Source organism: Anopheles marshallii, chromosome 2 (assembly GCF_943734725.1).
Source record: "Anopheles marshallii chromosome 2, idAnoMarsDA_429_01, whole genome shotgun sequence".
NCBI classification, from domain to species: domain Eukaryota; kingdom Metazoa; phylum Arthropoda; class Insecta; order Diptera; family Culicidae; genus Anopheles; species Anopheles marshallii.
The window spans coordinates 50,883,670-50,898,590 of record NC_071326.1 but is presented as its reverse complement, the minus strand read 5'-3'; the positions used below and the strand labels follow the sequence as shown (position 1 = coordinate 50,898,590).

General features: G+C 42.6%; 2 protein-coding genes across 2 annotated transcripts in view; both read left to right on the top strand.

Annotated features, from left to right (window-relative positions):
• LOC128718101 (titin-like) overlaps positions 1-6,103 on the top strand; it is a 91,528-nt gene extending 85,425 nt beyond the window's left edge. Inside the window, exon 8 of the mRNA XM_053811775.1 lies at positions 5,850-6,103. Within this exon, the coding sequence (XP_053667750.1) occupies positions 5,850-6,103 (254 nt within the window). The remainder of the gene's footprint in view (positions 1-5,849) is intronic.
• A 1,457-nt stretch (positions 6,104-7,560) lies between these two features.
• The window catches only part of LOC128718100 (uncharacterized), a 38,610-nt gene continuing 31,249 nt past the window's right edge, over positions 7,561-14,921 (top strand). Inside the window, exon 1 of the mRNA XM_053811774.1 lies at positions 7,561-7,981. Coding sequence (XP_053667749.1) covers positions 7,561-7,981 — 421 coding nt within the window. The remainder of the gene's footprint in view (positions 7,982-14,921) is intronic.

Here is a 14,921-nt window from a genome sequence, read left to right as displayed (position 1 = left end):
CAAGAACGAAAGAAACAAATCGTTTTATAGAACCGAGAACGTTTTTCATTGATGATGTTTTTTTTCTATTCTTCTGGACACTAATGATACCGGTCAGCTCGGAAAATGAGGAAAACACAGCAACAGAAATAAATACACATCTTCTTTGGCAGGAGGATTTTATTTCATAACGATAATCCTTTCATTATAATTCAATTCCTTGTATTTCCTTTCTTCGTTTTGCTTTTCACGCGTGCTTGTTTGTTTTGTTGGTAGACCGATCTGTTGAAGGTGTAAGATAAAAATAATGTCCTTTTTGAGTATTTCTTTTTGTTGGGTAAATTTTTGGAAAATATATATTTTTCACTTGTTTGGTTTTCAAAACCACAACCACAAATTATGGACCAATGCTCACTGCTATACATACTTTACCTTTGCTATGAGTAAAGAACACTGACCCTTATGCGTGATTTTCTCGCAAAAATCAGTTCTATGATTTCATAAAGTTTATGCTTTCCGTACGGAGATGTACCTGTCCTTGTGCCCGTTCTCACAAAAATTAAAAAAAAAACCTTTCAGTATTACTTTTTTGTGATTTGGCATCGAGTTTTGCATCTTGCTAGGTAGACGAATTGTCAGAAAAAAAATAAACAAGAAAAGAACGCATGAAATATGTTTACCGCCAAAAAGTCATACTGTCTTGGCAACTAGTGCATAGTGCTGTTATATCTTCTCCCTGTGCGCAATGCGTTGATGCATTGCTGCGGCAATTGTTTTTTTTTATTATTATGTTAATAACAACTTTTTTACGGTACACAAGACTTTGCTATTTTCGTGCTGCACCAATTGACGAGTGTCCTCTGTTAACCCACTTTATAACAATGTTCAGAACTGGAAAAGGTGCCAACTGGCAGTCTTGTCACGAACCTTCCGGTCAACCCTTTACTGCACATAATGGAGATTTATGCCAAAAAGCGAGTCGAACCACCAGCCGAAAAACGGTATCACTGCGGGATGCCCTCGAGCTGACCGGGGGCATAACGGACGTTGAGAATTCGTTGATTGGATGCGAAGATGCTTATCGCTCGTGCCTCTTGTTTACTGTTGGCGCACGTATTTGTGCAAGATCGCTCTCGCTACGACGAAACATGCCTTGTCCATGAACGTCAAATAACCGCAGCAGGAGACTGGGAATCCGAAATTGCGTGACGAGCTTCTTGTGTGCGAACGAAAAAAAAGCAATCTTTCGTAGCGGCAAACGTTGCAAAACCGCGTTAAAGTTTGGCAATCTTTACCATCCGTACAGGAGTTTGTACACCTGTGTGTGTGTGTGTGTGTGTGTTTGTACATTTGTATGTTAGCTTGAAAACTGAAGATCATGAATTATTCAGCAAACCGCACACGATCGTCTCGCGTACGTCCCCATTTTTGGTCAACCGGACACAATTTGCCTAGGGTGTCTTACAGCATCAGCTACTTAAAATACCACCGGTTCGCTTCCAGCGTGCTAATGTGACAGGTTTGACGCACAAGATGTGGAGTGGTGGAAGTTACAATTGATTCGTATAACCTGCTAGTCTATAAACTATCGCCAAAACATTTGTACAAGGACGAAATACATAAGACAAGGCAGAACTCAAAGAAATCTCAAACGTCGACAATTCATTATTATAGTTAATACAGTCAATATCTTTCATTTAAAAATATCATAAAATTCCATCGTTGATTTCACATTTCTTGATTGAGAACAACCATACTACGGCACTATTGTTGTTTTGTTCTTCCCCTGGCAGATATGTTATTGGTTTCTAGGCTAGAAAACAATTCTTTCTCCATTTGGCTCTTACCTTCGCAACTATGTGTAACTGTTTTTTGTAATCATCCCACTAATCATCCCACAAAATTAAGGTTATAGTTGTGTTGGAAGAAGAAATTATTCTTTATCTCAAAGTATGCAAATCCCAATCGGGCAAGTTTTGTGATCGGTAGCGATAGATAATGCACCATAGTCCAATCAATTTGCGACATCCAGACGTTCAAAATTAACATAACACCATTTCGGCATCCGCTCTACCGCAGAGTCCTCTCTCTGCTGGGTGTGACTTTGGACTTTGGTTTCGAAATTTCAGCCAACAAGCAAACACGCAAATTCTCATCGTCGGCGGCCGCTTCCTTTGCACAACATATTAGCAAAAGTTTCTCCTCCCAGCAAGGAAAGACAAAGAAGAAATATGTTGGAGAGCAAAAAAAGAAACAAAGTTTCCGACACTTGTGAACTTTTGGTTCACGCGAGAAATACATACAGCTTTTGCTGCTTTTATTTGGCGCGACAACCTTCACACACCAGACACAGACGCGACGGTCACGTTGGTGTGTTTTGACGATTTCGTACTATTTATTCGTTTCGTCTTTACCTTTTTTCCTGTTTGCTCAATTTGGCACGCTTCGTAATGATCACTATGGTACGCATGATGATGATATTTTCACAGCGACGAACAAAACACCAACACAAGCCTATTCTATTCTCGACATTGATTCACGATACAGGACGACCGCGGAAATAGATTCCGATATGTGTGCCGAAACTGTGGACTATAACGAGAAAAGAGCGTGTGCAGCAAAAAAAAAACACATAAAACGGATCATTATACCGTGGGTAACACAATACCTCGGGCTCGCTCACCACCACCACCACGATTGCGTAGTTTTTGTGTCAACGTGACAGATACATTACGGATGCAAATGACAGATTAAACGATGCGAATGTCAAACCTCCGAAAAGGCCGTCAACTGACCTCATGCTTCTCGCGCATGCTGCTTCCCATACACCGAATGGTTTTGAAAGTTGATACAGAGCCATTTTCGGCAGCAGCTATTGTGTGTGCGTTCGACCGTTGACATTTTGGCTTGGTCTTGCTCATGCTTACTCCCATGTGACATGTGACGTGTGCGGCGAATGGAGATGTTTAAAGGCAAACATATCATCCTGAATAACAGGTTAGGTTTTCAATAAAATTCGCATGATTGCTGTAGCACTAGCCCTTGAATGTTTTACTGATGATTCAAACATCTGAGTTCATCCTTTTATCGCACCAACGACGAAACCGCATCGGGAAGCATTTCTCCGACCTCCTTCATGACTAGTATCACCAAAAAAAACTAGTTTAGAGCACTTAGTCTTATTTAAACAGTCAGCATGAAGGTTCGTGCAAATGGTGCTTGCCGAGGTCACAAAAAGCCAAGCAACACAAATATGCGATTGTTCACAAACTAGACACTACCCCGAGTTTCCCATTTCCACCTGGTTTACTGCAAACAACACACGTATGTGTGCGCTGCAAGTGCCTACGGCATGTGCGATGCTGTGCAGCGGGAATCCGAAGAACCATCAAGATATCTGGGCGTCTTCACGGCCACTCTGGAAGTGCTCCCCAAATCGGCACTGAAATATGATCCAACGAAAAGGGGCCACGAAACAATGATCATAAAATTCTCACACCCAACGCCACTCCCGGTGCATACGAGTTGTGTTGCGGCGGGGTTTCACGGTGTGTGTTTTTGCTGCAGGTTTTCTTTCGTTTGAGCAGGAACTACCACCAACGAGTGCGATAAATGTTGCGGAAATGGCACTTTCCAAAACGCCTCCCGTTGCTCCACGTTTAGCTCTCACGGGCGGTACTGCCAAACCCTTATCGTAGGTGCATACACACAGTAGCAGGACAAGTTTCGCTGCTATACCCACGAAGTACGGTTGTACTTCGAATTTACCGAAAATTCAATTATGTTGCCACCGAAAGGCAGCCAGCATCGGGGAAACAAACAAACTATTTGCATAAATCCAACCTACAAACCGCTTGCGCGCTGTTTCTTCTTATCCCGCTGTTAATCTTTCGAGTGGACGAAAGCTTTCAGCAGTTGTTAAAACTGCCGAGACTTACTGCCATTGCCAGTAAGGCAGACATTATTCCCAACTCATCTTGCCGCCTGGTGGCGATGGTGACTTTTTATAGCTCACTTCTCCGTGAACCATAAGTCCCAAAGCCTTCCTTCCTTCCTTTGCACGACTGACAACAACAAAAAAGCGCATACACTATGGTTCCGGCTTTCACTTGGACCACAATCGTAGCGTTCACAGTGATGCTTGGAAATGAAATAACTTTCATTTTGCCAACTGTACAAGATAAACGGGCAGTGGCGAACTGTAGCATAGATAGGAGGTAAATGTTAGAGTAACGAAACTGGGACAAAAGGATATCATGCTATGTTTCTATTGTTGTGCGCTGCCGGCTCAGGAGGCGGAGTATTGCAAAATTAGTGCACCCGGTACAATATCGAGGCTCATGCTTCTAATAATTTGGTACAGCTTGCGCAGATTTTTCAGATAGGGCTCTGTTTTGACACTCATGAAATTCTGACTGGCGAATTGCCAGTCATTTCATTACGATTACGTAAATCGAATAATCTCGATCATAGTATGAAATGAATTCTTAATAATTTCTGAGTTTTCTGATTTTCAGAAAATTCTGAAGCAATTCATAATGTCAAACATTAGCGAAGTTACGATAAGGCATTACCAGCAATTGTCCCTAATACGTTTCATATTACCCTCATTCAGTCTAATCCTGTTTTCATGTATGCAGTCAACGATCTCATGAAATTTAAAAACGAATGAAATTGCTGTGACTCTTGTATGTTTGCGAGAGTGTCACCTTAGCCCAACATATCGCAAATAGTTGTTGGCAAACACCACACTTCGGCTTTCTTCAGAAACACTTTCTCTCAATTCCGACGTGTTCAGCTTTCAACCTTCAGCAACAATATTGGCATCCTATTTGAATCACAAAAATGCGACCGGAAAATCGGTATCGAACCTTCAAGACTTTGAAACTAACCCCAAAAACAACCCCGATTGGTGGAGCAGTACGGCTGGTTGCTGGTCGATTGAGTGTTTCGATTTAACATAAAGGCTCTCCCCAAGTTACGATGGCGGGGGAAAAAAAGGAATAAAAAGGCAAAGTTATTTACCCTCTGCTTGAGGTTGTTCTTACAGCGATTACCTCATCTTGCGGTGGTGGAAAACACATTTAGTCAAGCGTTTATCGAACGAAATTGATTCCACAGTGGCTCATTTTCCTCTTGAAAGGGATCGTACCCGCTGATGCGGGATGTGATTTAGGCCTGTTAAAGTATGTTTCCGTTTTATCCCCTAGTTCGATAGAAGGGTCGATTATTTTGGGGTTTCTTTTCGTTTATGGTAAATCCGGATATACGATGAACTTGAAGGAATGATGGTAGAAGATGGCAGTAGAAAATGTTTGCTAGACTAAACATTGTTCTTAAGCCGTTGTTACTGTCACTAAAGATGAGTGTAGAATAATAATGTGTTTTTAAAAAGGTACTATCGATTGTCTCAGTTTAGATATAAGAGGATTATATTACTAATAGTCTAAGTGCAATGGTTGCTTTACAATTTCGGAAACATTTTTTTACGACAAATGAAGCGCATGAACAAATAAAATAAAATATAACTCTTATCGTAATCATTCATTGATTTCACGTAAATCAAAATAGCATGTAAAGCTTAACAACTCTGCTAACCAGCACTTTCCATCAACTGATTGCTCTCTATACTGCCATAAAATGAAGCCATCCTTGCCTCTAGGGGTAAAAGAATTACTTTGCCGTAAAAATTCAACACCCTCCGGCACTGAAACATGCCTTTTTCCGTCGCATTTAAATAAACATCGACGAAGAAAATCTACCCAGCGTCAGCAACTCGCGTTGCTAACTAACTCAATCTGCTAGCGTGCTCTTTGCTTGCCCTGTGTGCTTTACTGGGAGCGTTTTTTCTCCCTTCTTGAATTCATTAGCGATGATTTGCTACGCTCAAGCCCGGTCCGAATCGTTTCTGCGCCCGAACTCCACACCCAAATACGTACGCCACAATGGACTGGCACAAATCTGGGTGCTGATGATCATTACCGACACTCTGATGACGCTGGTACATCCGACAGCGACTAGCGAACAGGAACAGCAAAAATCCTCACTTTACGGTTCGACGTTGTTACTACCCTTCGCCAGCATGGCCCATTCCCAACAAATGACGACACCAAGTGCAAGTTAACCAACCGAGAGTTGTGCCCACATCTCTTTGGGCCTTGCCCTGCATAACAGCGCTTCGCTCGGAAGCGAGTTTAATGCCAACAAATTAACGCATCATTTAACGCCGTGGTAAACGGTCGATAGTACCAGTTTTGAAATGCTTTACACATCCATTCCAACGAACGCCACCGTTTGCCCTCGATAATATAATCATGGAGTGTGCTGACATGGAGTACTCCAATAGCAAATCTATTCGATCCTAATACTGGAACTTCGGTGTCATTCCAATCCGTACTTTTGACTGCTCCCCCGTTCCATCCATATATCTACGATGGTATCTCATTAATCCAGTCCATTGAACTCGTGGAAACCTTGGTGTAGCGTTTACAGACTTTGTCAATATTTGGTCGAGGGTTTTTTTTTCCGCCCGACGAAGAGAGTACTGTTGGAAGAAAAATCTGTTCTCAATTGCCAGACAATTTTGGTTTTTTTTATTCCTTGATGATCAACATTATAAAATTATCAGTTTTGATACTTTTACCTAACTAAGATTTGTATTTTCCGTTTGGGTAAAATAATTTGTATCCCAGTGAAATTTAAGCCATTTCTTCGAAGAAAATAGAAAGAAAACTAACATCTAAACAACGGTCAAAATATCGAGTCAGTCGTAAAAAGTGTTATGATCATGGGGTCACATGATAACTCGAACCTTCCAGCTGAACCATGCAAATTATTTCACGTTTCTTTAGATCCTGTGCTGTCCAACATTCGGTGCCAAAACTTCAAGGTGGCTTGTGCGTTCGTTCTAGTACACGGTGAGGAATGGCGGCCGTGATGGATCACTAGCTATCCTTGACTAATTAGCGATAGTCTGTGACGTCCCAATGACAAATGCATCTTTCGCACCAGTTCACCGTGTTGAACGCTTCGCTTTCAGCCATCGACAAGCTGGTGATACCTGTGTCAAGATGAGGGAGATCGACGTTTGTGGCACAGCCGCGACACCTGCAGCGAACCGATATGGATAAAAAAACGTGTATGCAGCCCTGTTGTTGCGTTTGTTAAGTTTTGTTTGAATGTTTTTGTTGTGGCAAATCCGTTACTACGTTATCCAGTATCGCACCAGATATTGGTGGCCCCTATTGGCTGCAAATGCATATATACTGTACCAGCAACAAGAAACAAAACCGTGAGTGCATTATAAAAAAATACAGCTCCAACATCGTACACATAAGCCTGAAACGTGTTGGGTTAATCGGTAATCAGATTACCTCCTCCGTGAAGACCTGGCGTAAAGCATAGTTTTTACCTGAAGTGAACGGAGTGTTTTATCAATGATAGCACACGTTTCATTTTGAATTTGGACCTCATCTGCAGTATCGCATCCTGCTTGATTCAGACATAACGTTACTTACTACATCCAAAATCGATGCACGATTCCACTAACGGTGGGAGATAAGCCAAGGATCACCTCGTATCATGAAACAATGCACAAACTCGAGTAGTACGGAAGGTGTCGCCGAAAGTCATGTAGCTCCACAAACGAAGGCTCCAACGATGACGGCAACGACGACATTGACGTCGGGGACCACAACGTCCACCGCTACGACCATGTCCACGAACGCTAAGATGAAGCACACGAGTGGCTCCACGCGGGAGTCGAAAGCTGATCCCAAAGCATCAGGAGGTAAATCCGCCTCCGACGTGCACCCGTTGAAGCACCAGCAGCAACAGCCACAGCAGTACCTTCATCATCCACACCATTATCCGCTGCATCACCATCAGCTGGGTGCGAAGATGAACAGCAAACTGGGTACCGCCGGTGTCGATTCGCTGTCCGCACTGCATATGCTCCCGGCGCACCTGAGGGATATGTTTCTGGCCGCGCAGCTGTTACGAGGTAAGGTTTTCGCTGTCAGGCAGCACCGTCTCACAAATCCCCCCGGACGGTTCAGCAATGAAATGAAAACTTCTTAAAGAAAGCAGCTGCCGGTAGCATTTGTGGATGGTATCTACTAATCTGATTACGCTTCAAGATAAAACCCTCGGCAATAAAACGATCGCTTAGTCAAGGATCGGAAAACTTTACGCTCCCGGTGTACCGGAGGATATTACTTTTATTGGATCTAAGTACGATCATAATGAAATAATTTCAACCCACCTAAAAGTACAAACATAGCCCTGTGTGCAAACGGATCCATTCCTAAGACCCTACTGTCGACGCCATCGAGCTCCGGTGTAATCTCGTTTAACTTTTGTAATGAATCGTGGTAGGGGTTTTCTTTTTTTTCTAACCTTTTCCCTTTAACAAAAAGATGATTTCGTTACGTGCCTTGTGAAAGTTTTACTTACTGAAGAATACGGTAACGTCTTTCTATCTGCCGCTAACGCAGCAAGTAGCCTCGGTTCAGTTTTATGATGAAACGTGCAAAAGTTATCTTCTGCTCGTACTACTTTCACCTCTCCTGCCTTTATCGTTTTAATAATTTAAACGCCCGCTCTGTCGGGAGGCAAACCTTATTCATTTTCGTTCCGTTCGGATTCGAAATGGAAATCAGAACCGTGGCTCCCGATGAATTAATTCCACCGTTCGATTGTTTCGAACTCTATTTTGCAAATTCGCTTCCCTTCGCCAATTGTAGCATCCGGGGTATTTGGAGAGCTTTTTACACTCCGCAGATTGAGTGCTCTGGTGTAGAAAACAGTCGCGTTGAAGAGGCATCACGAGGAGAAGGCCAATGAAAGTATGAATTATTGCCAAGGCGTTGTGTTTACGATTCTATAGCCTGTTGTCGAAAGTTTTGCCTTGTGTCCAAAAGTTGTACCTTTTGCCCGTACCGCACGTACCGCAACAAGATACGCAGCGTAGTAACGAGTGCAATAGAAGTAAGCGCCTTGATGAAGTGATGTTAGCACTGGCCGGCGAGGTGGTACGTGAAGGGAAATGATTGGAAATAGAAAAACAATTCACGTACACACGGACGGCACACCCACACCAGGTCAGAATAAATGAAATGATCGTCCAGAACTTTCTCGTCTAACGACGCGCAAACGAAGGTGGAGCCGACTTCATTTCCAACAATGAATGGAAAAGACCAGAAATCAAATCGAACACCATTTGTGGTTGGGTAGGGGCATTCGGCAGGAATAGTAAACTATCGCTTCTCCATCCTCGCTCGACGTGCCCAATCATAACTGCCCACGCTCGTCCTGCTCTTCGTTGGCGTTTGGCGAACGGTCTGAACATAGACTTTTATTGAACCCAAAAGGACGCTTCTGTGAACCAGCCTAGCAGGAGTGTCTGCCACCGACGCCTGCAATGAAATATTGGCTTACAATCGTTCACTGGCACCAGCTCTCGGTTCCAGCGCTAGCATTAGGTCACGAGCGAAATTGACCTGCCTTGTGTGTGTTCTGTGACAAGACCGTTGTGCGAGAAACTTTCCGCAGGATGCTGCCAGCATAGTAGGGATCACCTTTGACCACTTGCCCTTGTCCGCCACCAAACCCCATGTGCCCGTCTGAATGTCCTGCATCGTTGTGTGTTAAGAGACGAGAGGGAAAGTTCATCTAGCCATTGAAACTTTTCCAATTTGCAATCCTTTCTCTCGGGAACGAACCGCGAACGTGGGCGGAAACAGGTGCTGGACAAGTGCGCAAAAGCTTTAGCGCTTCAGCCTCGATGGTACCCGAGTCAGCATCGCACACCGACGCCATAATTGTTCTATATATTCTATCCACCAATAGGTGGAATGGTTTGTTGTAACTAAATTGAATTGCAACTAAGATAAAATGATGACATTAAAGTGCGCCTTCGGTCGGGACCTTCAGAATTTTCTTTTGGAGCGCGTTCCGGCTAAGAAAGATTGCAAAGATACATTTTCTAGCGTTTTGCCGTGTGCGACTATGATTAAAAAGTTAATTGAATGTCTCTAGCAGCTTCGCTCGACCCGGTAGAATGCCGATGAATGATAAAAGTTACTCTGCTCTAGCACGCTTATCGTATGAAATTAATCTCCAGGAAAACGCTGTTCGAAATTCGGAAATCAAAAACAAAATTCAACCATCCTGCCTAGGCCAACAAAACCGATTCGTACTTATAGCTGAAGCTAAACAAAAACATTCTATTGAAAACGGTAGTAAAATTGTGAATCAGACTAATTTGATCATAGATCTTGAATGACGCATACTGAAGCGGTAATGCTATCTTTATACCGTTTGCGTAAATGTGAGACTTGTGACTTATATTATGTTTGTGCTTAAATGAATGTCCAATTATTATAACATCTATTTAAACTAAATGAGTGTTTAAAACGTCATTTCTAATGGTTGAATTTATTTAAGCCAATTACCTTGAATGAGCTTAACCCGAGAGCTAGTTTATTCCGGAATATGTGGTGATGTTTTTTTTCCGTGTGGGAAGAATTTTCTCGATAAATCGTGATTTTTCTTGTTGATGCGATTCGGAATGGTGGGAGGTTTTACGACCGCACCGTGGTTCGTGTTTCAAAAGTGCAGCAGCGACATTATTAGTCATACACTTTGCATCCATACGGAAGACTGGATGCGATGACTCACTGGCTAACGCGTGTGCTATGCGTGTGTATCGTTTGCGCTCTATTATCAACGGGAACCCGAACGATGTCGTCAGCAAATACATACCAAGTTGCTGAGTACGAGTGCACTAAGGGTTATATTCTACCCGTAGTCTGTAAGTGTGGAGCTTCTCGCATCATCAGTCAGTTGCGCTGAGTCGACCGCGCGAGCCAGTTGAGCTTCGAAGTAAGTGGACGATAATTTGGTTGTGACACTAGTTTAGTATCGTACTGAAACTGTATCATTAATTGGTACGTTTCAATAACATTCGTTGTGAAGTGAGGCATTTGAATGTGAAATAAGTGTGATTCAAAGGTGTGTAATAAGTTCCTTAAGTAAAAAAGAATTTATTGTTGTGAGTTGAGCAAGATTTCGCAACATAGTTCTCATCATTCTCGACGATTTTGTAGTCCGTGTATTCTACTTAGAGGTGATTTAAAAATAAATTTCAATTGTTCTTAGCTAACTTCTTAAAGTAATGTTCTCCTATACTTTGCATTGTTTATTGTACAAAGCAACAAAATTAATTTACTTGAATAATTATTATTCTTAACTGTGAGTTAACGATGACTCAAACAATTTTTATCATACATACGTTAATCAATCTCGCGTTGTGTAGAACAGCAAAGCGTTTGCTCTAGAAAACAAAACAAGATTGAAAAATAAAAACACACACACGCATTGTACTCAATGTTTTTGCTCTAAAGCGAATAGGTTCGGTTGGAAATAACATAAACACATGATCACTGCACTTGTTGCCGCGTGTTTGTTTGGGAGGCTGGTTGAGTGCCCTCACCGCAGCCAAATGTGGCACAAAACGTCGTGCACTATGTGAACGCAGCGGAAATTCCCAGCTCAATCCCTGCCGCGGTACGGGGTTTGTTTACGGTGCGTTGTGTTGTTGCCGTCAGCGTTGTCGATTTTGTTTCCACTTCTTGGTGGACTTTGAAGGTTTTCAAGGGTAGCTAAATGCGTCGCTTTCGGTTCATGTTTACTGCTGCTTGTACCACCCCAAACCGCTCGCAATCGGTTTTACACGAAAACACGTGCTCCGTATTGCCATCAACCATCTCCAAAGAGTTTAGTTGCACTCTCCAACAGCCAAGGGGAAAAACAAAGCAACTGCGCGTCTATCAATGTGGGACGGATGGTCGCCGGTTCGGTTGGTGTCGTCGGTGTGAATAGTATCGGGAACTGAAGCGTTGGGAAGGGATGAGATGAGTTAGCAGCACTGCATTACGTTGTCAAACTCAGTGCTCTTTTTTTAGCCAAACTGCTGCTTTGCCACGTGATCAATGTGAAACATACAGAAACACCAACAACGTACAAAACGGCTATTCATGTGGAAAGAATTAATAATTTTTTGGATTACTTTATTGCACATATCCACTTCAAATTATTTTATAAAGATTGTGAAATGTTTTGTCTGTTTAATGTAGGCAAGCCACCCAGCAAATAGTAAGATGTTTTTGCTTCCTCCATTGAAACATCGTACTGACTAATGAACTATTTTGCACCATTCCATTTCCAATGTCTCACTTTACACACCGCGACACGCGGTTCTATCGAACACTAATGCGTCGCTCATCCATAAACTGATTCGTTTAATCGACCGTCGCGCAACTGCATTACGCACACTCCCACATTTTCTTTCATTCGCTTCCACCCCCTTGCATTACGCACGCGAAAGAAGCACGAAGACATAAACAACAAACGCAAACAAACGATTAGCGGCACCATTTAATCATACTTATAAACAAATTAGCCAACTTTCACGGACCGACACATAATCCGACCCGCCAAATGGAACGACTCGCGACGACGATGAAAGGGAGACTCTAGTCCTAATGTGTTCGATCACTTGCGTCGGAGTTGCGTGGCCACGAAAAGCAAATAGAAAGAGTACGTAAGCAGAGGAAAGATTCCAGTGAAGAAAAAACGCTGCTGGGTACACGCGCTTCCTAACAGTGCCACTCGTGCCGAGTAGCTTGTGGCGAAGAAGTTGAACGATTAATAGTAAGAAAATCACCAATTAACCCACCAAAACATCGGTTGCGCGGAGATGGGTGGTCAATCGGGCCTGCATCAACCGAGGTATTCAACGAACGGGTTTTTCGAGGGAGCCCTTTTATGCTTCCATCGTTCGTGTGGCGATTGATCTACCAACACCGTCACCACACACCGTACCAAAGCGTCATCCGCATCCACGATGTGGCTGATGAGAGGTTGATGGCTCGATGGTCATTTGATTCGGTATGTCTTCTTCACGTGGTTTATCAGTAAAGCAACTACTGGAGGGTAAATTAAGTCAATTCTTCCCTTCGGTGTTTCTTCTCCGTGCTCAGGGTTAATTCTAGTTTCCTTTATTTTTTCTGCTTTATGCTCCACTCCCGGCTGTAGTAGTGGATGTAACCGGCAAACAAATCAATCACTAGCACTGTGCGTGTTCGGTACCGCCTCACTAAATGACACATAACAGCTGGATGTATCCGGCTATTCTTCATTGGCATCTTTGCTTAGGAGTGTACGATTATTTAATCAATGCCTTGTGGAATTTCGGAAAAGCATGAGAACTGGCAATATAGAAAGAAAGCATCAAACTGAACTCAGAAATCAAAATGAAATGGAGACTAAGAAAAACATTCCAATGCTGCACGGCTTGGGAATGATTGTTTCCGTCCATACACGTGTAAGTTATGCTGATTGAGAAGACAAAACTTCATCAATGCATTATTTTAACATATTGGCCAGTGGCCAGTTTTATCGTCGTTGCAATAATCCCCTATTGTACTCTCGAACTATTTTTTTCACTATAGTTTTATGCAATGATAATGGAATAATTTTATTTGGTTTTTATATAAACAAACTCTACTTGGTTTATTTGAAATTATTTCCGTTTAACGAATCAAAAATGAAAAAAGTATATTATGCTTTCTCTCTTCTCATTTCTTTCGCTGAGAAACAAATCAATATTCATATAGCATTAAACGCAATTTTCGCTCTATACAATTTTCATTTTCCTCTCACGAAGCGCATCTAAAGTGTCGGACTTTATCCAATCCAACAATACCCATTTACCTGCATCGGTACGTTCAGTCCCGAACTAAAAGAATAAGCGTTCCAACACGAAACGGCTCGTCTTCACGGCAGGACTGTGAATGAACGACGCTAATGGAAATCAATCGCTTTGTGAAGACTGGACAGTCATCCAAACACACCATTTCAGCCATCCAAACGCTCTGCTATCTAGCTACAACCTACAGCACTCACCTGGTGGCAGCCTCGTTCGTAGGCGTTTGGGTACGATTGATTTATAACGAGCATATCAGTCGAGCCGTTTTCGGCGTGGTTATGGATCAATGTGTTTCAGTCGTTCCTTTTTTTTACGTGTGCCCCGACCATCATTCACCATGGTGAACCTAGGATTTGATAACATTTCAAACGTATCACAACTCATGCTGAGAGGCGTTGCAATGGTGAAAAGGTATCTTTGCCTATTCTTAAGAAGCATTGGACGTACTGTCTTGTTACAACTTTGGATAACAATTCGTAGGCAGCTAAGTTGTCCTTTATAGAGACTATCAGAAGCTTTCGCCAACAGGCTGGTACAGCGTGGCTAACTAATTGGTGTTTTGTCTCCCAGTGACATCACTGCCAAGGAAGTTAATTAACTTCACCGTCTTGTCGATTTTTACTGCCCACAAGCTTAACGACAAAGAGCTGCGTGCACCTGTATGGTTGGTAATGTTTTATTTATAGTAAACTAGCTTAATGTCTTTTGGGACTGTCGTCACAATGGCGTCCGGTGTGTCTCATAATGTCTTCATTGGGGCGAGTTTATTGATTTATTTATCCGTCAAATTGGGTTACATGGCGACCAGTCGCGTTCTTTTCGTTTTTACAAAAGTGCTAATTCGAAGCGAAAATATAGCTTTAAAACTGAATGCGTAATTGTTTTTGTAAGAACTCTGCGTTAATAAAAACAATGCCATTAAAATAGCAATCTGCGAATAGAAAGACAAATTTCTTAGGCGTTCTCTTTTGCATCGGGTCAGTAGATCCCGGTATTTAAAACAACTTAATTAACATTATTTCCGAGTACCGGAGCTACCAAGACCGTTTATCATATTTAACTCAACCACATTGGCCGACTGTCTTTCGCACGGCTCCCTCCGAGCGCTAAACGGTTGCCAGTTGAAGTAGCGCCAGTGTAATGGAAGCGCACAGATGGCACCTTACAGAAT